The 25,842-nt window shown below is 41.5% G+C and overlaps 1 protein-coding gene across 1 annotated transcript in view; it reads left to right on the top strand.

Annotated features, from left to right (window-relative positions):
• The first annotated feature begins 3,467 nt into the window (after positions 1-3,467).
• HSPB8 (heat shock protein family B (small) member 8) overlaps positions 3,468-25,842 on the top strand; it is a 74,469-nt gene continuing 52,094 nt past the window's right edge. The window contains exon 1 of the mRNA XM_073625491.1: positions 3,468-4,337. Within this exon, the coding sequence (XP_073481592.1) occupies positions 3,959-4,337 (379 nt within the window). The 5' untranslated portion in view covers positions 3,468-3,958. The remainder of the gene's footprint in view (positions 4,338-25,842) is intronic.

The following is a 25,842-nucleotide window of genomic DNA, read 5'->3' as shown; positions in this document are numbered from 1 at the left end:
GGTAATAAAAATCGAAATAAGCGTATATTAATTTGTTTGTGCAAAAGTTATAGTGTCTACAAAATAGGAGATAGATTTATAGCATTTTAATTATTTTTTTTTTTTTTTACTAGTAATGGCGGTGATCTGAGATTTTTATCAGGACTGTGACATTATGGCGGACACATTGGACAATTTTGACACATTTTTAGAACCATTGGCATTAATACAGCGATCAGTGCAATTAAAAATGCATTGATTACTGTAAAAATGTCACTGGCAGTGAAGGGGTTAACACTAGGGGGCGGTGAAGGGGTTAACTGTGTAACCTGGGAGGTGATTCTAACTGAAGGGGGAGGGACTAACTGCAGGAAGTGACAGATCATGGTTCCTAGCTAATAGGAACACACAATCTGTCACTCCTGTCAGAACAGAACAGGGAAGTGTGTGTTTACACACACTCGTCCCTGTTCTGTGTCTCCTGGTCATGATCGCTCGTGGCCGGTGGTCATCCCGACCGTCGGCCACGAGCATCGGCACCCCCGCTGTGCAGCGGGTGCACGTGCATGCCCCTGCTATCCAGACCCCGCGAGATAATGTACAGTAACATGGTTTCACGCAGGGGAGCCAACCTGCCACAGCAAAACTGCGGCGGCTGGTCCGGAAGCAGTTAAAAATGTATTTCTGTTGAATGAAAGACTTGCCAAATTTACATTTGGAATTAATATTTGATTCATTGTAACATAATCTGTGTGAAGTGGCCATTTTTTCTTCTGAACGAAAGCTCTTTAATTATGGGCAGTAGCAAAATACTGCATTATGGCCACTAGCTTGAGCTTATTAGCATAGGAAATCCATATGTTTATGTAATAAGAGATACATTGTAGACACTACCTGCCTGAAGTTTGCATGTTCTTCCTGTGTCTGCGTGGGTTTCCTCCGGGTACTCTGGTTTCCTTCCACACGCCAAAGACACGCTGGTAGGTTAATTGGCTCTTGTCTAAATTGGCCCTAGCATGTATGAATGTGAGTTAGGGACCTTAGATTGTAAGCTCCTTGAGGGCAGGGACTGATGTGAATGTGCAAACATATATGTAAAAGCACTGCGTAAATTGATGGGCTATATAAGTACCTGAAATAAATAAATAAATAAATAAAATAAACAGTTCTATGGAATGCTAGAGGGAATTAGAAGATACATGTAACAAATGGCAATTCCCACCCCAATAGTTACATTTATTTGCTAATTCCCTCTAGCGTTCTCTGGAATTATTCGCTGGACGAATAACTATGCAATTTTTTTTTATAATGCTGTATAGGTATACACTATTCCAACTTAAACGAGCCACCTAGTGCCCCGGATATTATAGACTTTGTTTTACAGTGTATATGTAGGCAACACCTTTTTAATTACTTGGCATAAGATTAGAGCCTTTGTTAAAGCAGTATTAAAGTTCGCTTTATGACTTGTACCTACAAGTATAATGAAAATCTCCTAAACATGTACCATTTAGGAGATATTCACATTTGTACAGGCCAGTGACATCACTGGCACATGTGCACTGCACTCAGAATGGACGGCATACTGGAGTATGCCGTCCTTTGAGATCGCTGTACTGTGACCGTGACTCCAGCGTGCATGAGTGGGAGTGACTTCATCGTGGCCTGGCCATTCAAATGGCTGGAGCCCGCCAACCCAGAAGCAAGACAAAAAAATGAAAGCAATAATAGCGGTGACAGTGAGCCTCTGCAGGGCTTCGTTTTTAAGGTCTGTCATAATATGATCATTTGCGGTGCATACTAGCACATTATGACTTAAACTGATGGGGGCTCAATTTTGTTTCTTGGGCTTTACTGCCGCTTTATGTTAACAGTTGTCTATGTCCCTGCTATGTAGATTCACCCTCTCTATTTGTCCCGGTAATGACAAAAAGTGATGGGAAATCCAAAATTCTACAGTTGTGAACACATTTACAACTGTTTAAAACAGGAGAACTGTTTGCTTTGTAGAGGTTTACCCTTATTGCATCTCTGGGACAAAAAGTGAAGGGTTAGGAAGTTAGGAAATCTCTCTCAATTAATAGGCGGCACAGTGGTGTAGTGGGTAGCACTTACTATCAGTAAGACGGGTCGCTGTTCCGAATTCCAACCATGACACTACCTGCCTGGAGTTTGCATTTTCATCATGTGCCTGCGTGGGTTTCCTCTGGGTACTCCAGTTTCCTCCTACACTCCAAAGACATGCTGGTAGGTTAATTGGCTTCTGACCAAAATTGGCCCTAGTATATGAATGTGAGTTGGGGACCTTGGATTGTGGGCTCCTTGAGGGTAGGGACCGATGTGAGTGTGCGATGTATGTGTAGAGCACTGTGTAAATTGACAGTGCTATATGGGTACCTTAAATAAATAATAATATAATAGATGAGCATCTTAATGAGACACAGGGATAGGGACAATTGTAGACACGCACCCACACTCCCTCAGGTTGGACTGGTGTCTTTATTCAACCTCACTAACTATGTAACTATCTGCAATAAAGAACACATACAGCAAAAAATTTACCGACCCTTCCCTACTCTATACAAAACTAAAAAAGAAAAAAAGTTTTGACCATATGTACAGGGGAGGGTCATCTTCTAAACCATCATTATGCATAACTCACAACTTTTTGAGATGGGGACGAGGAACGCCTATTAGAAAAAGTATGTAGGCATAGGAAACACACCCCGTTAAAGTAGAATTATACAAAAAAAAAAATTATTTAAACCCACAAGTGTTTTCTTTTTACCACCTCTATTTCTTTAAACTAGCTTTTGAAATTTACAGATGCGGAAATTTAGAATTTGGATGAAAGGTTTAGCACTGGGAAACACTATCTGAAAGATTCAAGAGTGCATTTTATATACAACTATAAAGATCAGATCAAAATTAGGGACAAATGAGGAGAAAAGAGGGACAGAGGGACTTTGTTCCAAATCGGGGACAGTCCCTTGAAATCAGGGACAGTTGGGAGTCATTATGTAATGGCTTATTAGGGACAAAATTAGGGACAAATGAGGAGGAAAGAGGGACAGAGGGACTTTGTTCCAAATCGGGGACAGTCCCTTGAAATCAGGGACAGTTGGGAGTCATTATGTAATGGCTTATATGGCAATGACAACAAGAAGGCCAGTAGTGTTTTATAGAAAAGGTGACCACAATATCGTTCTATCATCTGTCTTCCATATGCAGTATACTAAACGTATAATCCTTGATGTTGAAAATAAATATATGAAGCATAAAAACAATATTATGGACAGGATCCAAATATATAAGTGAGATAGAGAGAGAGAAATTAGCAAATCTAAATGGCTTAAGTTTAATTCCAGTAATGAAATCATAATTCAAGGAATGGCATCTTCTAAATGCAGATGCACACTCATACTAATGTGTTCAGACACATCCCTGCTGAGCAAAAAAAAATGGATGAGAGGAGAGGGGGAGGAAAAAGGAAGGAGGGCCCTGCAAGAGAAGGCCGTCTAAAATTGGACACCCTGAGTAACAAGTCCAGTCCCTTCTGGGAGTCATCAGCTGTTACAAAAGCAGATTCTTGGAGGGTGTTTCATAGGCTCCAAATACCCAGCTGACAGACCACAGGCTGCAAGCATTAGAAGAAGATATAAATAGGAGCCATTCACTGCAGCACAGAAGTTTACAGAACTTTCTCGACTGATGGCTGTGATGTTTATTTTAGCCAGTGCAAGGCACTTGCAGTCTGAAGCCAGAAGATCAAGAAGCTGTACTCACTCCCAATGACTCTGCTTAATTCCCTGAAGAATCCAGGTTACTTTTAATTTATCTTGGCTCAACTTCACTCCTTTCTTATACATTCATTGGAAATATACGGCCTCAGCTGCAAACATTATCTGACCGTCAGCAATATCATTTGGAAATAACAGAGCCTTGTCTCCTTTGACATCTCCTACATCTTTGTTGCAATATGGCTGACAGTCAGTTACCTTTCACTTGTCATTACCCTGCAAACAGATCCAGGGGAGTCCGCGATCCTTTCCGTGATCAGGGTCTGTCATCTCGTCTCCTGGATGATGACTTTGGATTTCCAGAAGATTTAACCATGGACTGGCCTGACTGGGCAAGGCCCAGACTCACTGCCTCCTGGTCGGGTCCTTTAAGATCAGGCCTAGCAAGGACTGCTGGTGTCTCCCCTCCTGGATATAGTGCCCGCTATACAGGATACCCCGAAGGCCGTAATACTGTGTCTGTCCCCAGCCAGCCCTGGAAGGTGTGTGTTAATGTACAAAGTTTCAAACCAGAGGAGCTGACAGTGAAAACCAGAGATGGATTCGTAGAGGTGTCAGGTGAGCAATGAAGAAAGGAAAATAAATGCTGTTTCGTTGACGTTTGACAGTCTTTTCTAGCTAATTTACCTTTACAAAATGTGTTATGCTAAAATAAGATCCTAGAAATAATAAATCATGTATCGTTTAATCCCTAAGAACGCACATTTGAAACAAGAAAACAGAGTTCAAAGTCTAATGTAAGAGATTAATGTCATTCTTTTAAGACACCCTAGGTCTTGTAATTAAGCAAGAAAGCATAAACTTTTTACCATACATGTCACGCATGCGGTAGAATAATAGGTAGAAATGTAATAGATTTAAGTATGTCATAGACATGACGTGACATTTGCCCAGTTTGGCTGTTTTCTAATGTCTATGGTGGTAGGCAGCACCCCCCAGTCAAAAACTGTAGAGGAACATTGAAGGGTAGATAAAAAATCCTGCCCGGTTTGCTTTGCTCTTGCCCATGAAAAGTGGCACTGACAGCGTCTGCCTGCATTCCAGTCCCTTCCCCCATTGACATATTCTTGCTAGGTCAGCAGAGCTAACCTGCAGGTTTATAGAACACTTGGCAGTACTCAAATGATTTGCAGTACTGAGAGTAATCAGGACACAGTGGTGCAGTGGGTAGCACTATCGCCTAGCAGTAAGAAGGGTCGCTGGTTCGAATCCCAACCACAACACTACCTGCCTGGAGTTTGCATGTTCTGCCTGTGTGGGTTTCCTCTGGGTACTCCGGTTTCCTCCCGCACTCCAAAGACATGCTGGTAGGTTAATTGGATCCTGTCTAAATTGTCCCTAGTATGTATGAATGTGAGTTAGGGACCTTAGATTGTAAGCTCCTTGAGGGTAGGGACTGATGTTAATGTACAATGTATATGTAAAGCGCTGCGTAAATTGACGGTGCTATATAAGTACCTGAAATAAATATACACCTGACCTACAATTAAATTGTATGGGCAAATTTAGGGCTAGTGTACACAGTGTTTGAGACTGAGATGATTTTGCCTTTCCTTTCCCTTGCATTCATATTGACATGATGAAGGAATAAAAACAAAGCACAAACCAACTTTACACTAACCTTAAAGGATCTCAAAATCCCTCATACCAGAGCTCTTAGTTTTCTACAGTCCTGGTTTCCTCTGACTGACCATGTGTGCTAAACTTCTGAATTATGAGGGGAACAATAACCGTGGCCAAGTGAGGACAGCACATGTGACCATAGTGAATGCCACAACTTTTTGATATGTAAGAAGACACATGACAACCTTGAAGAAAGGGCACAGTCATACAAAACAGATTATCATTAGATTAGGTTGTAAATAACCTTGATGGCCTGGAAATTATGTTGTGTCTTTAGCCAATAAAGGTATGCCTGGCTCTATTTTATTTTATCAGTGGCTTCAAGTGCTCACACAAAGACTGAAGCCTAGTATACACAATGAGATTATCGGACGAATGATCGGCCGTTTTCTTTTTGCATGCTAGTTTCCATATCGAAAATGAAGATGTTACTAAAGTAGGAAAATTCTTGCATGACGGAATAAAAATTTTAAAGTGATGTAATTCATTGTAGTGTATTTTTGGATGAAAACTGTACTGTTTAAACGAAAATTGTATGATCTGGTATCGTATGAAAAATTTCGGACGAAAGCTGTGTACTAACGATCATATTATTGTACAATCGCTTCAAAAGCGATATTTTTTGTACGATTTTCTGATCATGTGTACGGGCCTTGAGACTAATTCAGACTAATTGTGTGACAAGCTTGCAGTATATGTGGCGCTACATACTGCAACAGCAAATCTAAGGAACTATCAATTCTTTCTTACAAACGTAAGACATATAATTTTGCATTCACTACCAGCTTGCAGCCATGGCTACGCTCGTTTGTGATATGTGCTAAAGTCTGGAATGTTTGCATTGGTACTAGGGTTGTCCGGATACCACTTTTTTAAGACAGAGTACAAGTACTGATACTTTTTTCAAGTATTTGCCGATACCGATTACCGATACTTTTTTTAGTGTCATGTAACAGTGGCACTAATATGCAGCACTGATGACGCGTGGACTGTGTCAGTAGTTTTTTATTTTTATTTTATTTTATTTACAATTTTTAAAAAAATATTTAAAAATTTTGTAAAAAATGTGGGTTTTCTTAAAAATTTTCAGTATTTTTTTGTTCATATATTAAAAACAAACAAAAAAAAACCCAGTGGTGATTAAATACCACCAACAGAAAGCTCAATATGTTTGGAAAAAAAATTACAAATTTCATGTGGGTACAACGTTGCATGACTGCGCAATTACCAGTTAAAGTAGTGCAAGTTCTAAGTAGCAAAGAAATAGCCTGGTCATGAAGAGGGTAAAACCTTCCAGAGCTCAAGTGGTTAAAATGAACTTTATGTATTAAATGTTTTCTGTTTTTTTTTCTTTTTATACATTGCTTGTCTGCTTCTATAAACCTTAGAATATGTACATGTATTGTACTTGAAGTAATAGAATTGTTCAGTGTCTACACAGGGAGTGTTACATGCAAGGCATACAATTCAGTTTCAATTGTACTTTATTCCTAATCCATAGATAGGTCTGTTATTTTATTGCTAAGATCACTTTACTGCTGGAAGGTTTTAGAACATTTCTAGAACTTCTGTTCTCTAGTTTTATGGAAGTAGAGCTCTCTACCAGGGAGTATAGTTAACAAGTTGTGAGGCTAAACCTCACAGGTGATTTCTGGACATTATGCCATCAGCTAAAAATGGAAGCGATTCACTAGTGTGTTCACCACATGATTGTAATATGTCTGCTTGTGAGCAGCTGTGCAACTCAACACTTGTTTTTCATAAATCACGAGGGATTTTAGCAAGCCTCGAGATGATACGATTCATCTACTTCTTTTGTAACTGCCTTATGAAAGGCTATAAAGGGTTACTTACCGACAATTTATTTATCATTGTTTAATCTGTTTCTGTCATTTATGTGGTCAGGGCCAACGTTGGATTCATGGCCTTCCAGTAGAACTTCCGTTTGTCTTAATCTCCAGTCCCTATCTTGGCCCTACTCGAAACTGAAGCTGCAACTTCAGATATCATCCATTGGTGAAAGCAGCATCCTTCACAAGGCAACCTAGATAGGAGCTTAGGGCCTGGTGGATGTTCATGAAATCAGCTACATCCGTCAATGTTCCTGTAGTAAACAAGTGGGAAGGAGAAATGTATCAAAGTTGTGCACCTGTCTGTTGCTTCAAAGGAGAGGATACCATTGTAGAGAGTTGGTGTCTGATGAGATGGGCCATGGCTGCATAAACAATGCAAATGAGACATTTCTTGGTACCTATTGCAATCCTTGTCAATGCCAATCAAAATAATGGGGGTCCAAAGTTGACACTTTGCCTGGGGCCCCTTTATGCCTTAATTTGTCTCTGGGTGACAGCTGATATTTCACCAGGATCATACATTTATATCAAAGCTCTGTGAGCATCTTTTGCAAGTAAATTGTTGGACTCCAGCCCAGCCTGCAATGTAAACAGTAGCAGTACAAAAGGGACATGGGGACCTGTTCATGCTGCTACATAATATGGCTTAGGAGCAGATTGGGCACTAGCTATAAAAGGTACATTTTCCTTAGACTCAAAAGAATATATTCACTAAAATAAACCCGTGACTGTGATACTTATTACTGGGGTTGTTAGTCTTGTGAAATTACCTTACAGTTCTCATAATCACACATTTTTTTTATCAGACAACGGAATTACACTTCACAATTCACAACTAAACATTATGTGATAAATGTTCTAGGAAAACATCAGGAAATTTGAAAATCATGTTGTTCACTAACTCTTTTAACTGAGTTTAAGCAAATAATGACGACAATTAAATTGTTAATGATTAAAATAGAAGGTTGTAGATTAGAATTAATAAATGTCTTTCTAAATTGGGAACATTCGATTAGTCTCTACCCAAGATTAGTGAACTTTCAGCCCTCTCAGAGACTAGAAAAACACTGCGCTTACCTTTGTCTTAGATGTAGTGTGTTGTATTACTGCTTAGTGGGGCATACTGCTGTTGGGCCTGATCTGGAACAAAGAAATACTGAATTTACATGTAATACAAAGCTATTTGGGGCAACACAGGATAGTGCCACCAATTACTATTCTATACTGCTCCTTTAAATGCATTATCATCATAATAGTAGAGCCAAAGTCACCATAATAGTGCTAGTTAAATCAACTAAATATTTTTCAGGTTTGGCTTTGTAGCACAACATTTTGCATTTAACCTCCCTGGCGGTATGATTATGTCAGGTTTTTGATGCTCAAATCGGTATAATGTTTTGCATGGAAATTTGGCGTTTTATATTGTAGGCTAGTAGACAGCCCGGGTATGATAAAGTTTGAAACACGAAATCATAAATTATAATATAATAAATAGCTATAAATAATTATAACAAATAATAATATAATAATAATAAAAATGAATTAATAATGTAATAAAATCAAAAACACTGACATTTGCTCAGTTTTGTCGCTGTCATTACTTTCAGTGTTTGATGATGAATTTCCCCACAAATCACTATCGCTCAATTCTGCAAGTGATTCTAATTTATTATCGCTGTTTTCTAGCTGGTCTAAAACCGCTATTGATGTAAAGGGACACTTTTTGGTTGCTATGGACAATCTCCAGTTTCCAGGCAGAAAGAACAGTATATATATTATAAAACTTCATGCAGGGCACTGGGAAAACCACTAGGGACAAAAGGGAGGTGAAATAATGTGATACCGTAATGTAATCTGTAAGATTACAGAGTACTGTAGGTGTAATGTGTTTTTAACTTTTTGAATTTGGCGCCGTGTTCCGTCCCCGTGCATCGCAACGCAGAGCTTGGCTCGCACACACAGCGGGGAGACATCGCAGGATCCTGGGGACATGGTAAGTAACTTTGCCTGGATCCTGTGATGCGATCCCGAGTGTGGCTCGGGGTTACCGCTTTTGGTAATGAAAATTCACCCCGAGCCACACTCGGGAATACTGCTACGGAGGTTAAAGTCCAGTGTATATATACTGTAAATGAGCTAGACTGGTGGAACTTAAGGGTGATCTTGCAAAAAGACATATATGGGCAAATGCTACCTGGGTCGTTCTTGATTGTACAGATAGATGTTAACACTGGAAGGAGTGACAAGGACTTCTGTAGGGTTATCCTTTACACAGGTAGTCTCCAAATTACATACATCGGACTTACATACTTACAAATGGAGGGAAACAACAGGAAGTGAGAGGAAATCTACCCCTAGGAAGGGAAGTTCACTCCTGTCATGGAAAAAAGGTGTCTCCACTAAAGCTTTATCGCCAATCCCTGTTTCCATGACAACCCGAAATTGTCAAAATCCAATTGTCATTGGGACAGAAAGTGAGGTGAAATCTTGTGAACAGGGGCACAGACTGCAAAACAAATGTTACAGGGGTGTTGGCCCATCCCTATGCTATCCAAAAAAATATCCAAAAAAATAAAAAGTTTTTTTTTGCCTGTAGTTACACTTAAAGCGGAAGTCTGCCCACCGCTTAAAAAAATGAAAAGCCAGCAGCTGCACATACTGCAGCTGTTGACTTTTAATAATAGGACACTTATCTGTCCTGGAGTCCAGCGATGGAGTCCTGGAGCCCGCAGCTGATGTTTCCATCAGCTGTCGGAGCTACCGCCATTGCCGGTAAGGGAACCCGGCAGTGTAGCCTTACAGCTTCATGTCGGGAAACCTACTGCGCATGTGTGAGGCTCCGCTTCTCTCTCCTATTAGCCCGGCGGTGGGGGAAAGAGGAGGGAGCCAAGCGGTGACGTCAAGGGTGGCCCTTGACGTCACCGCTTGGCTCCCTCTGTGGCAGTGCAGGCTCCCGGAAGTAGGAACAGGATACCTGTGAAAGATAAGTATCCTCCCTCTCCACCCCGAAAGGTGCCAAAAGTGGCACCGGAGGGGGGGGAGGAAGCAGATGAGCAGAAGTTCCACTTTTGGGTTGAACTCCACATTAAAAAAACTTACCTGTTCAAACTTACATACAAATTCAACGTACAGTGATTGTAAAGTCTCGTTTTTTGTTTTTTTTTAACCAGTTACCAACCGGCCCATAGCCAAATGATGGCTGCAGGGCGGTTGGATAACTCTGGGAGGGCGTACAGTGATGTCCTCCCAGAATCCTGCTCTCGCGCCCCCCCGAGAACATCAGTGCATCATGGATCACGGTAAACGGCCTTTTACCATGTGATCGCTCCGTCAAATGACAGAGCAATCACATGTAAACAAACCAGGGTTTTCGCTGGTTCTTCTCTCCCCTCTGTGTACTGATCTGTACAGTGGAGGGGAGGGATCGGATGGCAGCAGCGCTGTGGGCTGGATCTGTAATGCCCACAGCGCTGCTCTGTGACAATTGCAGTCACATCCATGGATCCATCCATCCATGCTCAGCCATCCCTCCATGCTCTGCAATACTCTGCAATACCCTGCAATACTCCGCAATACTCTGCAATACCCCGCAATACTCTGCAATACCCCGCAATACTCTGCCATACCCAGCCATACTCTGCCATACCCAGCCATACTCTGCCATACCCAGCCATACTCTGCAATACCCAGCCATACTCTGCAATACTCAGTGATACCCAGCCATACTCTGCAATACTCAGCCATGCTCGGCCATACTCTGCCATACTCTGCCATACTCTGCCATACTCTGCCTCTGTATGTGGCCAGGCTGTGGAAGTCTCACACATGTGGTATTGCCGTACTCAGGAGGAGTAGAAGAATCTATTTTGGGGTGTCATTTTTGGTATGTACATGCTATGTGTTAGAAATATTGTATAAATGGACAACTTTGTGTTAAAAAAAAATGCGTTTTAACCACTTCCCACCGCTGGCCATCATACGACGTTCTTGACTTTGTGCAGGGATATCTGAATGATGCCTGCAGCTACAGGCATCATTCAGATATCAGCTTTTTCAGCCAGCAATTCCCTACACCATAAGAATGATCATAGCGGCTGTTCCACTGCTTGATCATTCATACGGGAGGTGTGAGGGGATGACTCCCCCTCCCGCCGCCCTCAGGTGCTTCTACCGACTCCCTGCTATGACCGAAGCCAGGATCGTTGTGTTTTTTTTTTTTTTTTTTTTTTTTATTTCAGGCTTCCCAGCCTAGAGGTGAGATGTGGGGTCTTATTAACTCCATATCTCACTGTAAAGAGGACCTGTCATGCCATATTCCTATTACAAGGGATGTTTACAGAAGCGAACGCATACATAAGTCCGCCCACATATGAAAACGGTGTTCAAACCACACATGTGAGGTATCGCTGCGAACGTTATAGCGAGAGCAATCATTTTGGCCCTAGACCTCCTCTGTGATGTAGGAGAAGAAAAATTACTAGTTTGCAAAATTTTATAACAGAAACGAATAAAAATGCATTTTTTTACAGAATTTTCGGCCTTTTTTCTTTTATAGCGCAAAAAATAAAGAACCCAGCGGTGATTAAATACCACCGAAAAAAAGCTCTATTTGTGTGAAAAAAAGGACAAACATTTCATATAAGTACAGTGTTGCATGACTAAGTAATTGTCATTCAAATTGTGAGAGCACCGAAAGCTGAAAATTGGTCTGGTTATTAAGGAGTTTTAAGTGCCCAGTGGTCAAGTGGTTAAATAACAAACATGTTTTTATACTTACCTCTTCTGTGCAGTGGTTTTGCACAGAGCCGCCCAGATCCTCCTCTTCTTGGGTCCCTCTTTGCTGCTCCTGGCCTTTCCCTCCTATCGAGTCTCCCCTCAGCCAGCAGCTTTCTATGGGGGCACCCGAACCAAGTCAGAGCTCCATGTATCCATTCAGACACGGAGCCCCGACCCGGCCCGGCCCCCTCTTTCCCCTGATTGGCTGACTGACTTTGATTGACAGCAGCGGGAGCCAATGTCGCCACTACTATGTCTCGGCCAACCAGGAGGAGTGTCCTGGATGGCTTAGACACTTGTGGACATCGCTGGAGAGAGAAGGGGTTCAGGTAAGTAATTAGGGGGTGCTGGGGAGGCTGCTACACACAAAAGGTTTTTTATCTTATTTTTATCATAGAATGTATTAAGATAAAAAACCTTCTGCCTTTACAACCCCTAAGGCTCGGTTCACACTGGGGCGACTTGGGATCCGACTTGTACGCCCTCAAGTCGCCCCAGAAATAGTTTTGATGGGAGTTAACGCTAGTGTCTTAATAGACACTACTGAAGTCGCTCCGACTTCAGAGCGTACTCCCTGTATTACTTTGATCCGACTTGGTAGGCGACCTGTACCATAGAAATCAATGGAAGTCGCCTCCAAGTCGGATCTCTCTGTAAAGTCAAGCGACTTTGCAGGGAAAACCCCTCCCTCCCCCCCTCCCTCCCAGAGAGCTGATTGGCCACAGGCGAAGTCGCCTGTCATGGAGGCGACTTCAAGTCGCCTCGTAATTTGCCGAAGTCGCGTCGGAGTTGCGTCGAAGTCGCGTCGAGGTCGCGTCGAAGCCGCCGTGCAAAGTCGCGCTAAAGTCGTGTTGCCCATGTGTGAACCGACCCTTAAGAACAAACCTATAGAACCTATATTTTTTGTAACCCAGGGACTGCCTGTACTGTAATGCCCTGTACACACGACCGGTTTTCCCGTCGGAGTAAACTCTGAAGGTTTTTTCCGACAGCATTCCAACAGAATTCCGCTCAAGCTGTCTTGCATACACACGGTCACACCAAATTCTGACCGTCCAGAACGCGGTGATGTACAACACGTACGACAGGACTAGAAAACGGAAGTTCAATAGTAGGCAATAGCTTCCGTGTCGTACTTGCTTCAGAGCAAAGGAAAAATTTAGAAAATGTTCTCTTTCTAGGTCCATCAGAATTTTCGATGTAAAAAGTCCAATGGGGCATACACACGATCAGAATATACAATGAAAAGCTCCCGTTGGACTTTTTCTGTCGGACATTCCGCTCGTGTGTACACGGCATGAGGCTTCATGTACACCACAGCTCCTAAACTTGCCATTTTTTTGCCAAAGCTCCTAAACTCAACTCCATAAAAACCTATGCATCCATTTACACATACTGTAGGCTTTTAGGATCATTTAGGAGCTGCTGCGGTTAGGTGAGGTTCAACCTCGCTCCCCTGAACGCAGAAGAATCACGTTCAGGATAGGAACATTTGACGTCCGGCTGCAAAACAAGGTGAAATCACTTTAAAATCACGGTAAAGTTGTGATTTTGCCGCGTTTTGCATTTTCCCGTGGCTGATGGTCATAATAGGCTATGTGTACATGAAGCCTAAATATTGGTGCCTCAGAATCCCCTACAATTTAATAGAGAGGCTTGAGTCAAAGCCCTGTGTATCAAGCAGCAATACATATCGACATTTAAGCGGAGTTCCACACAAAAATGGAACTTCCGCTTTTCGGAACCCTCCCCCCCTCCGGTGTCACATTTGGCACCTTTCAGGGGGGAGGGGGGTGCAGATACCTGTCTAAGACAGGTATTTGCACCCACTTCCGGCATAGACTCCCATGGGAGTTTACGCCTCTTCCCGTCCCCACCGCACTGTCTCCTGGGAAACACACAGCTCCCTGGAGAGAGCGGGGACCATTTGGGACGCGCAGCGCGACTCGCGCATGTGCAGTAGGGAACTGGGAAGTGAAGCCACAACGCTTCACTTCCTGATTCCCTCACCTAGGATGGCGGCGGCAGCTGCCGAGAACCAAGCGGGTTCTCGGCGTCCCCTGCCGACATCGCTGGACCCTGGGACAGGTAAGTGGCCATGTATTAAAAGTCAGCAGCTGCAGTATTTGTAGCTGCTGGCTTTTAATATTTTTTTTTTTTTTTTGGCGGTGTGGGTGGACCCCCGCTTTAAGCCTAGGTTCACACTGAAGGCGGGTTTGAAATTGTGTGCGTTCAGCTTAACTTGCATTTCAGTCTGACTTCGGGAGCAATTTTAGAGACATCTGTGTGGGTTCCTTCCTGCACAGATGTCTAATGAAATTGCCCCCTAAGTCGCCAAAAGTAGTGCAGGAACTACTTTTGGGAATCGTTGCAGTGCCGCAAAGTCGGCGTTGCACCAATTCGGAAGGTGCCATTGTCGGTAATAGGCGGTGATTTGACATGTCAAATTGCAAGTCAAAATGACCCGATGTGAACATGGGCTCAGTTCACTGTCCCATGAGCCGCAGTTTAGAAGACAGTTGATGATATTGCCTGTAGTGCCCAAATTTATAGAAAGACATCAGTCTTGCATTCATAAGCATATAATTCATATTCAAAAGCATAGGGTATAGTAGGTGATTAGAGAGTTTTATTTATATACATGTGTTCATGATACTCAACAACATCTTAGGACAAAGTGCACATTTTCTGAAGGTGCTCATTTGTTCGGTTTGTAAGACTGCTGTCAAATGTGTCAAATGTGATACAGCAGCAGGTGTCAATGCTGTTAAGTGCAGTGTCAGTAGGGAATACCTCCATGTTCCCAACATAACCACAGCTGTCTTTCCAGTTCAAGCCAACTTCACCAATGGTGTCATATGGTACGGTCACTTCAGTACTAGGTTAATAATAAATGGAAATGAACTTATATTGGTTATTTTGTCTTCCCCTATAAATTCTTTCTAGTGATGTTTTCCACTCATGTGTGTTCTACTAAACCAGTTGCTTGCATGCATTCAGGTATGCATACCTCCCAACTTTTTGAGATGGGAATGAGGGACAGGCATTAGCAAAAGTATCTAGGCATAGGACACCCCCCTGCCACGCTCTCTTAAAGGAGAATTATAAAAAAAAAAAATGATTAGTTAAACCCACAAGTGCTTTTTATTTACCACTACTATTCCTGTATATTGGCTTTTGAAATTTACAAATGCAACAATTTAGAAGTTAGATGAAAGGTTTAGCACTGGGAGACACTTTTTGAAAGATAAAGAGTGCATTTTATAAACAACTATATAGATCAGACTAAAATAAGGGACAAATGAGGAGGAAAGAGGGACCGAAGGACTTTGTTCCAAATTAGGGACAGTCCCTGGAACTCAGGGACAGTTGCGGGCTATGGGTGTGGAACTCTGGAAAAGCCTAAATGGGGAACCTTTGCTTTCTGTCCATGCAGTTACAATTGTGAGCAATATAATAAATTAGTAAAATCGGGTCTACATCTTAGAATGTGCAATAAAAAAATTGACTGTTGATCATTATGGTTTTCTCATGTGTGAAATTTTTCACATTAATGCGATCAATGTAAGCAGAACTGGACAGTGTTTTCCACTGTATTCAGGCAGTTAGGCTCCATTCACACTAGCGCGTTTTTTTATGCATTTTGCATTTTGCAGAAATGCACGGGAATTTTTTAACATGGGTTCCTATGGAACATGTTCACATCAATGCTTTTTTGTTTCTCTGCATTTTTGGAAAGGGTCGGGGACTTTTTTTCATGCAAAAAGCAGCGTTTTGCATGTAATGGATTTCAATGGACAAGCATCAAAAACGCAAGTGCAGCGTTTTTGCAGCGTTTTTGATGCGTTTTTGCCGTTTTTTTTTTTTTTTTTTCTTTTTAATTTTTTTAAAATTTTTTTTTAGACTGTAAAAAAAACTGTAAAAAAAAAAAAAAAAACGCAAAACGAAAATCGCGGCAAAATCGCGGCAAAAACGCTGCTCAAAAACGTGGCAAGCATGAAAAAAAACCCTCCAAAAACGCTCAAAAGCAACATGCATAGGTGTGAATCCAGCCTAAGGCTGGATTCACACCTATGCAGTTTTAGTGCTTTTTGCATTTTGCAGATTTGTACTACAGAACGTGTTCCATAGGAAACCATGTTAAATGGACTGTAGTGCAAATCTGCAAAATGCAAAAAGCACTAAAACTGCATAGGTGGGAATCCAGCCTAAGGCCTGGTTCACACCTATGCAGGTTGCAGTTTGCATATTGCAGGTGCATTTTCAATACACGCTTTTGATCAATTGAGTCTATTAAACCAAAAACTAGAAAAAAGTCCCTGGCCCTTTCCAAAAAATGCACAGGTGTGAACTACATTCATAGGAAACCATGTTAAATGGACTGTAGTGTGTTTCTGCAAAACTGAAAATGCACTAAAAAATGCATAGGTATGAACCAGGCCTAAATGCAGCAAAATGCATTTTTTTAAAGAGAACATATTAAAAAACTTTACCCCCTTGTTTTGTATCACAAGTGCTATGCAAAACCAAATGTCAGTAATTCAGCTCTGGCCTATTCATGCATCTGGACTATTTAGGGGCACTAGGCGCATGGATTACAGCAGCAGGGTTTTTTTTATAGCACCTAATTAGAGCCAGAGGCTCTAATAGGCTTCAAAATAGGGTGGGCTCAGGTCGCAGAGCAAGGGACCCGAGCCCACCCAGGTGTGTTATAACAGCGAATGAATATTCACTGTTGAAACACTGACCCTCAATCCGACCAACTAGAAGCGGATGTGTGACCCGTTTAGCGATTGGCCGAAAAGAGAAGACTCCCGATTGGCCGCCAAGGAAGACGGAGGAAACGGAAGCCGCTGCAGCCGTGGAGAGCAGGAGAATAGGAGGGCACTGACCAGGTGAAGCCACCGGTGATGGAGAGCAGGAGAACGGGAGGCCACCACCGCCGCCACCGAGCAGGGGGAAGCTGCCAGTGATGGGGTAAGTGCTAGCGACCGACGGGGAGGGGGGGTGGCATACTGTTTGCTGCTCAGGGTCTGTTGGAGCATACATGCACTGAAAAGAAACATTCTACTGGGGGGAGAATAAAGTGAGCAGAGGGATAACTAATTTCTTAGCCTCTTATACTCTATTATCCAATACACAATCTGGGGTGTATTCTTGACAAAGCTGTAATATTGCTTGATTTTAGGTGAGGGATCTGGTTGTTATGTCTAGCAGGTTCACAAGAACTGGCTGCACACAAATCCAAAGACATGCTGGTAGGTTAATTGGATCCTGTCTAAATTGTCCCTAGTATGTATGAATGTGAGTTAGGGACCTTAGATTGTAAGCTCCTTGAGGGTTAGGGACTGATGTGAATGTACAATGTATATGTAAAGCGCTGCGTAAATTGACGGCGCTATATAAGTACCTGAAATAAATAAAATAAATAAATAAATTAAAAATACTGTGGCAGATGAAAATATTCACTTTAAATGTATACATTTCCATACAACTTTTTGCTGTCTGCCTGGAATTCAGTATTGAGCTTTGCTACCCTAGGCCACAGGCTTTATGGCCTTTGCACAAATCAGAACATTCACTCTGGTGTGGAATATTAAATAGAAAGCTACTAGCTATACTTTATATGATAGGAGCTGTACTAAAAATGTACTTGTGTGAATAAGGCCCTAATGTTTTTCAACTTTAAAAATCATATGATGACATATTTTTGCTAATTAAAACCTTGAATTGTTAAACAGAATTGAACCATAGGGTTGCTATATATTGGCCTTCAAACAGCTTACTTAAAGCGGAGTTCCACCCAAAAGTGGAACTTTTGCTTTAAGCACTCCTCACCCCCTGACATGCCACATTTGGCATGTCATTTTTTTGGGGAGGGTGTACCCTTTTTTTCGTGGGACTTCCTGTCCCACTTTCTGCTTCCTATCTCCGGCCGCCTAGGCGACTCCTCCTCTCGCCCTAGGCAGCCCCTCCCTGTCAGCAATCTTCTGGGACACAACTCAGGTCTTAGAAGATTGGCTGGCCAATAGGAGAGCGCAGCGCGACTTGCGCATGAGCAGTGTGCGCCCGGCCATGAAGCCACAAGCTGTCACGGCCGGCTGCCCACAGTTACCATGAGGGTGGCGAGGAGAGGATGGGGAGAGGAGCTAGCCTCCAGGTGGCCACATCGCTGGACCATGGGACAGGTAAGTGTCGGTTTATTAAAAGTTAGCAGCTATGCTTTTTGTAGCTGCTGACTTTTAATAAACTAAAAAATGGGTGGAACTCCACTTTAACATTTATTTCTTGCATGTAGCCTGTAGCTAGCTTTACTGGCACTTACATGTAGCTTAAGCACTCCAGAAATTCAGAAATGTGGGAAGTACAGCATCCTGTGCAGAGATAACTAAAAGCCCAGAGGGTCGAGCTTTGGCTTGGCCTCCTAATATAAAATTAGAGCAAACAATAAAATTAGAGCACAAGTTAAATATATGCCAACAGCAAGCAATCAAGTTTAATCTTGAAGTAGGAAATGTATTGGGTTACTATGAGTAATGGGTATCATAGATAACATAACTTTTCTCTTGTTTTTTTGCAAATCAGGTTGACTGTGTAATATTTTGGTGGTATTCTCTGGTCAAAATCTAAGAATTTACAAAAAGACAAATACTATAGTTAAAATATACAGTAGGTAAACACAACATACATAAACATATAATTCCCCTTAGCATAGCTGCTAGAATTTTGATGCTTAACAAGAGTCAGCCAATCATGCATGATTTTATCTCAGAGGGCCCTGATTTCCTCATTATATCATTTCTCCTTAATTCGTCTTTAAAATACTGTTTGCAGTTAAAAGACTGGTTTCACAAAACACTTTTACTGACAGTTTACATGAAGTAAAACAAAGATAATGATGGCATTTAACATTTAAAATCAAATTTTTTATTTTTAGTAAAGGGTTACAGATTAAAATTACAATGCAGGGAAACCAAAATCTTAATTCTCCACTTTTCTGGCTGATTTGAACACATTTCAAGCCCTACTCATCCCCCAAGGAAACCAGAAAAGATAGTATGAGTAGGGCCCTCTGATTCCCCTTGTATTGAATTGTAATGTAACTCTCTGCCTTCATGTTGTAAAGCGTTGCGCAATTGTTGGCGCTGTATAAATCCTGTACAATAATAATATTACCAGGCCCTCTGTACGCTAAACACTACACATTCAGATATTAAGTGAAAATATATACAGTGCTGTGAAAATGTATTTGCCCCTTCCTGATTTTTTTTTATTAACATTTCTCACACTTAAATGATTCAGATCATCAAACAAATTTTAATATTACACAAAGATAACCTCAGTAAATCCAAGATGCAGTTTTTAACTTGTTGTTTCATTTATTAAAGCTGTTCAAACCTGCCTGGCCCTATGTGAAAAAGTAATTGCCCCCTCCCATGCTGAACCATGAATGAACTGTGATTAACCACAATTTTTTGGAAAGCTGAGTTAAATTTCACTTGCCACACCCAGGCCTGATTACTGCCAGACCTGTTGAATCAAGAAATCACATAAATAGACGCTATCTGACAAAGTGAAGCATGCTAACAGATCATAAAAAACCACACATCATGCCACAATCTAAAAAAATTCGAGAACAGAGTAGAAACAAAGTAATGTACATGTATCGGTCTAGGAAGGGTTTCAAAGCCATTTTTAGGGCTTTGGAACTCCAATGAACCACAGGGAGAGCCATTATCCACAAATGGAGATAACTTGGAACAGTGGTGAACCTTCCCAGGAGTGGTTGGCCTACAAAAATCACTCCAAGAGCATGACGACGACTCATCCAGGAGGTCATAAAAGAACCCAGAACAACATCTAAAGAACTGCAGGCCTCACTTGCCTCAGGTAAGATCAGTGTTCATGAATCAACAATAAGAAAGAGGCTGGGTAAATTTGGCATCCATGGGAGAGTTCCAAGGCCAAAGCCACTGCTGACCCAAAAGAACACAAAGAGGGTTATTTACTAAAGGCAAATCCACTTTGCACTACAAGTGTAAACAAAGTGCAGTTGAAATTGCACTGAAAGTGCACTTGGAAGTGCAGTCGCTGTAAATATAAGGGGTAGATCTGAAATGAGTGGAAGCTCTGCTAATTTTATCATCCAATTATGTGCAAGCTAAAATGCAGTTTTCTTATTTTCCTTGCATTTCTCCCGCCCCAGATTTACAGAGACTGCACTTCCAAGTGCACTTTCAGTGCAATTTCAAGTGAACTTTGCAATTGTAGTTTGCACTTGTAGTGCAAAGTGGATTTGCCTTTAGAAAATAACGCCCATAGGCTCATCTCTCATTTACCAAAAAAACATCTTGATTATCCCCAAGATTTTTAGGCAAATATTCTGTGGACTGATGAGATAAAAATTTTCCTTTTTGGAAGGTGTGCGTCCCGTTACATCTGGCATAAAACTAATACAGCATTTCATAACAAGAACATCATATCAACAGTCATATATGGTGGTAGTAGCATGATGGTCTGGGGCTGCTTTGCAGCTTCAGGACCTGAACGATTTACCATAATTGATGGAACCATGAATTCTGAGCTCTACCAGAAAATCCTAAAGGAGAATGTCCGGCCATCAGGTTGTGACCTAAAGCTCAAGTGCACTTGGGTTATGCATCAGGTCCACCTCCAAATGGTTCAAAGCAAAATTTAGGTTTTGGAGTGGCCTAGTCAAAGCCCGGACCTAAATCCGATTGAGATGCTGTATCATGACCTTACACAGGCCGTTCATGCTGGAAAAACCCTCCAATGTGGCTGAATTAAAACAATTCTGCAAAGATGAGTGGGCCAAAATTGCTCCACAGCAATGTGAAAGACTCATTGCCAGTTATCGCAAACATTTGGTTGCAGTTGTTGCTGCCAAGGGTGCCACAACCAGTTATTAGCTTTAGGGGCAATTACTTTTTCACATAAAGCCAGGCAGGTTTGGACAGCTTTTTTCGCCTTAATAAATGAAACCACCATTTAAAAACTGCATTTTGTATTTACTCGTTTTATGTTTGTGTAATAATAAAATTTGTTTGATGATCTGAGTCATTTAAGTGTGACAAATATGCAAAAAAATAAAAAATCAGAAAGGGGGCAAATACTTTTTCACAGCATTGTATATAGTATATACTGAATATAGTGTGTATATATTAACAAAAGTATTGGGATTATGCCTTTACACGCACATGAACTTTAATGGCATCCCCGTCTTAGTTTGTAGGGTTCAATATTGCGTTGGCCCACCCTTTGCAGCTATGACAGCTTCAACTCTCCTGGAAGGCTGCCCACAAGGTTTAGGAGTGTTTCTATGGGAATGTTTGACCATTCTTCCAAAACCGCATTTGTGAGATCAGGCACTGATGTGGACGAGAAGATCTGGCTCACAGTCTCCGCTCTAATTCATACCAAAGGTGTTCTATCGGGTTGAGGTGAGGACTCTGTGCAGGTCAGTCAAGTTCCTCCACCCCAAACACGCTCATCCATGTCTTTATGGACCTTGTTTGTGCACCGGTGATGTCATGGAATGGTCATGTTGGAACAGGAAGGGACCATCCCCAAACTGTTCCCACAAATTTGGGAACATGAAATAGTCCAAAATGTCTTGGTATGCTGACGCCTTAAGGGTTCCCTTCACTGGAACTAAGGGGCCAAGCCAAACCCCAAAAACAACCCCCCCACCATAATCCCCCCTCCACCAAATGATTTGGACCAATGCACAAAACAAGGTCCATAAAGACATGGATGAGCGAGTTTGGGGTGGAGGAACTTGACTGGCCTGCACCTCCTGACCTCAACCTGATAGAACATCTTTGGGATGAATTAGAGCGGAGACCTCAAAGCAGGCCTTCTCATTAAACATCAGTGCCTGACTTTACAGATGTTCTTCTGGAAGAATGGTCATACATTCCCATAGACACACTCTTAAACCTTGTGGACACCCTCCCCGAAGAGTTGAAACTGTTATAGCTGCAAAGGGTGGGCCAACTCAATATTGAACCCTACAGACTAAGACTGGGATGCTATTAAAGTTCATGTGTGTGTAAAGGCAAGTGTCCCAATACTTTTGGTAATATAGTGTATATATATATATATTTATGTTATGCATTTTTAGGCATTTATTTCTTTGGACTGTGGGAATAAAGACATCCAAATACAAAGACCATATACAACCTCCATATAGATAGTGGCTAGGAAATGTAGAAACTTTAATCAAACAGAATCAGTCATGGTTCACCCAAGTGTAGGAGTATTAAGTGCCTAGTGCTTTATGTACAATTGTTATACCTTATACCACACCATCTGCCAAGGATAAAGGAATACAATCCCACACAATTGGATGCAAAACAATGCTATGCAAATACTGGAATAATGCAATAAAAAAACAAAGCACACTCCCATAGTGAAGTATTAATAGAATAAAATGCAGTGTCTTATGAAAGTAATTTATGTAGGTGATTAGAACAAAAGGTTTTTCCAAATAAAATAGAGTGTGGTGGTTGAAAATGTCTTAAAGGAAACATATTTGTAACATAGGCAACATATCCATAATGTTCATGTAATTTGCAACAAAGTCCCTGGCAGCTTGGCCTGTAAGAATAAAGCTGTATTAAACCCAAAAGCGAACATTTATTATATTGCAGCTTACCAATCCTTAGATGTGATGGTTGCATACGTTTTCTTTTTAGTTTCACCTGGTGATCTGGCCAGTAAGTCTGTTGTTTTTCAACAGAACAAGCTGTCCTGCAAATGTATTGGTTAAAAGTTTTGAGGCAAATCATTTACCACTGACAGGAGTGCTAACAATGATCAGCTTTTATTTATTCATGTAAAGCTAGGTTCAGTGCTGGGACACGGTCATCTAGTACTAGTGGCCAAAGGTGCCAAACTGTGCCCCCCCCCCCATTCATGATGTGCAAGCTTAGGGGATCCTACACCAAGCAGCCACTCACTTGTTAAAGTCACTGCTGCTGCCAGTACACCTGTCACCTTCTCCTAGCCTTGGAACAGAAAGAAGGCGCCCCCACCCCTACAGTAAACCATTTCAGCGAGGGCAACCGCCCCTCCCGTGCATCCCTTGTCTGGGCCCTGGTTACGTTCACACCTATTCAATTGTTGCGGCTCGCGTTTACGTAGGCACAGCTGCCCATTCTTTTGAATGGGCTGCTTTTCCATCTGGAAATTGCAGGAAAAAGGCCCCTGCATCTTTTTAAAATTGCAGCAGCACAGAAATCGTGTGGTTCTTCACTCTCGAACCTTGCAATTTTCTGAACTGGAAAACGTGCTGCATTTTCAGATGTGTGGGGTTGCTTGTGAATGACTAAAGCCCCGTACACACGATCGGACTTTCCTGACGGGAAATGTTCGATGACAGGCTGTTGGCGGTAAATCCGACCATTTGTATGCTCCATTGGACAATTGTTGTCGGATTTTCCGCAAACTATTGTTGGATGGCAGGCTTTAAAATTTTCCGCGGACAAATGTCTGTTGTCAGATTTTCCGAGCGTGTGTACACAAGTCCGTCGGATAAAAGTCCAAAGTACAAACACGCATGCTTGGAAGCAAGGATGAGCCAGAAGCGGTCGGTCTTGTAAACTAGCGTTCGTAATGGAGAAATGACATTTGTGACGTGGCAAATTATGAAATCTCCAAATGCAGCGCACATTCTCTTCTTCTTTAATGGGATAATAATGAAGCTACTTTGCTGATGATACTGATGGAGTTATTGCAAACGAATTTTCAAAGGCTTTTTTTTTCTAGTGATAGCGAGAATAATATTATTATGCTTTTTTTTATTATTATTATTTGGGCAAGTTACCACAACACCATTATCCTGTAGTTTTTAAGATCAAAGATACAACTATGTTGGTGTCCCTTGTCAATTTTACATTGTATTTTTTTAAATGTAGCTGCCTACTCCCAAACTGTCATTTGAAGTAAAACACATAGCCAAGTATTATTCTACACAATTTTTTTTATTGTTTATTAAAAAAAGAAAACAAATAAAATTAGACATGCTATTTGCCAATAGAACTTAACCAAAAAGTGCATTCTATGCATCCAAAAATATACCAAATCAAATCATTATTCAATCAAAAAAATAATGTCAAAACAATACCCCCAAAACCAATAATAAATAACACGTCATCTCCTCCAATTCCACAACATGTCTGGTTGACGAACGGCCGTTCAGAAACGAACTGAAAAATGTGAACTGAAAAGCGCAAAATGAAAAGTGCGAATCAACACTCACCAAACTTCTACTAACACAAAATTAGCAGAAGGAGCCCAAAGGGTGGCACTAAAGAGCTGAAAAACAACATAGTACGTCACTACGTTCGTATTTGTTGGCCAACAATTGTGTGCCGTGTGTATGCAAGTTTGGGCCAACGCCCTTCAGACAAAATTCCACGGTTATGTTGACGAACAATTCAATCGTGTGTACAAGGCTTTAGAGTGCGGGATGATTTAAGTAACTGCAGTGTGAGCTGGAGTTTGGCTTTAATTTGTTAGTGTATCAAAATCTGCTAGTCCATCAAATATCCCCTCCCCCCAGAATGAAAATGCTGCTGCCCAAAGTTGCCCCTGTGCTCATTCATACAGAGTGTAGTACTCTAATACAGGAGGTGTGTTACTGGCCAGATCACCAGGTGAAAACAGAGGGGGGGAAAAGCCTAAAAAAAAACAAAACAAATGCAGCCACCACATCTAATGATATGTGAGCTGCAATATATTACATTTTTGCTTTTGGGTTTAAAACAGCCCATACATTCATAATTTTTTTCTTTTCAATCAGCAGGTTGAAGGAAAGAAAGGATCCATTTCCTCCATCCACACATTGAATGTGGATGGGGGAATCCTTCTCATTGTGCTATTGTGTTCTAATGATGGAGAACCATCCCCGCCCTCAGAATACAATGATCGGTGGTTATACAATGATCAGGCTAGTTATACAGAAGACTTCTGTACAATCAGGGAGCCCTTATATGGATCAAAATCTGTGCGGCCTTTGCTGAATTGGCTAAATTTCAATCCATCTATGGCCAACCTAATACCAAGTTAAATTCTGAAACATCATAATGAAATAAAAACGAATAAAAATCCACAGACATTAAATATGCAACTGATCTGGTCATTTATGGTTGCACTAAGTAACGTTTTCATGCTTTTAGGCCTGTCCAAGTCACTGGCTGTTATTCCCTGGTTGAGCCAGAGTAAAGTTGATTGGCTGGATCGGATTTATCACTGTTGCGTCTTCTGAAACAGACCAACTCTTGTCCTGTAGGACACAAACATACAAGGGCACACAATGTAAATTTGCTGATTTGTAGGAAATTCATTTATTAAAGACATTGGTTTTGTATGCAGCATATGTACATAAGTAGCATAATGCAGTAATGCAAGTCAACTTGGTATCAACCTCTTGTAATCCTCTTTACAGTAACACTTAGACTGGGAGAGGGAGAGGCCGCACTGGAGCCTATGCATGTACTGATAAGAAAAATGCTAAAAGAAAGGGTAGTGTGAGCAGTGGGATAAGCTCATCGGTATCCTACTTGGGGCAGGAAAGTAACTAGGCTGTATTGCTCTAACTGCAGAAGAGAAAAGGCAAATTCCAATTCTGGCTGAACTATCTGGTTTAGGGGTTTTGCCAGGATCAGGACTGGTTGGACAGACAGATCGCTTATATGTATTTAAACAGTTTAGTAAGCCTAGAGAAGTGCACTTCAAACTGTGGCCCTGGGGCCGGATTTGGCTTTGATTGCCTTTATCCTGCCCTT

Source organism: Aquarana catesbeiana, linkage group LG01 (genome assembly GCF_042186555.1).
Source record: "Aquarana catesbeiana isolate 2022-GZ linkage group LG01, ASM4218655v1, whole genome shotgun sequence".
Taxonomy (NCBI): domain Eukaryota; kingdom Metazoa; phylum Chordata; class Amphibia; order Anura; family Ranidae; genus Aquarana; species Aquarana catesbeiana.
Note: the sequence above shows the minus strand (reverse complement) of the source record. Positions and strands in the feature narration are given on the sequence as shown.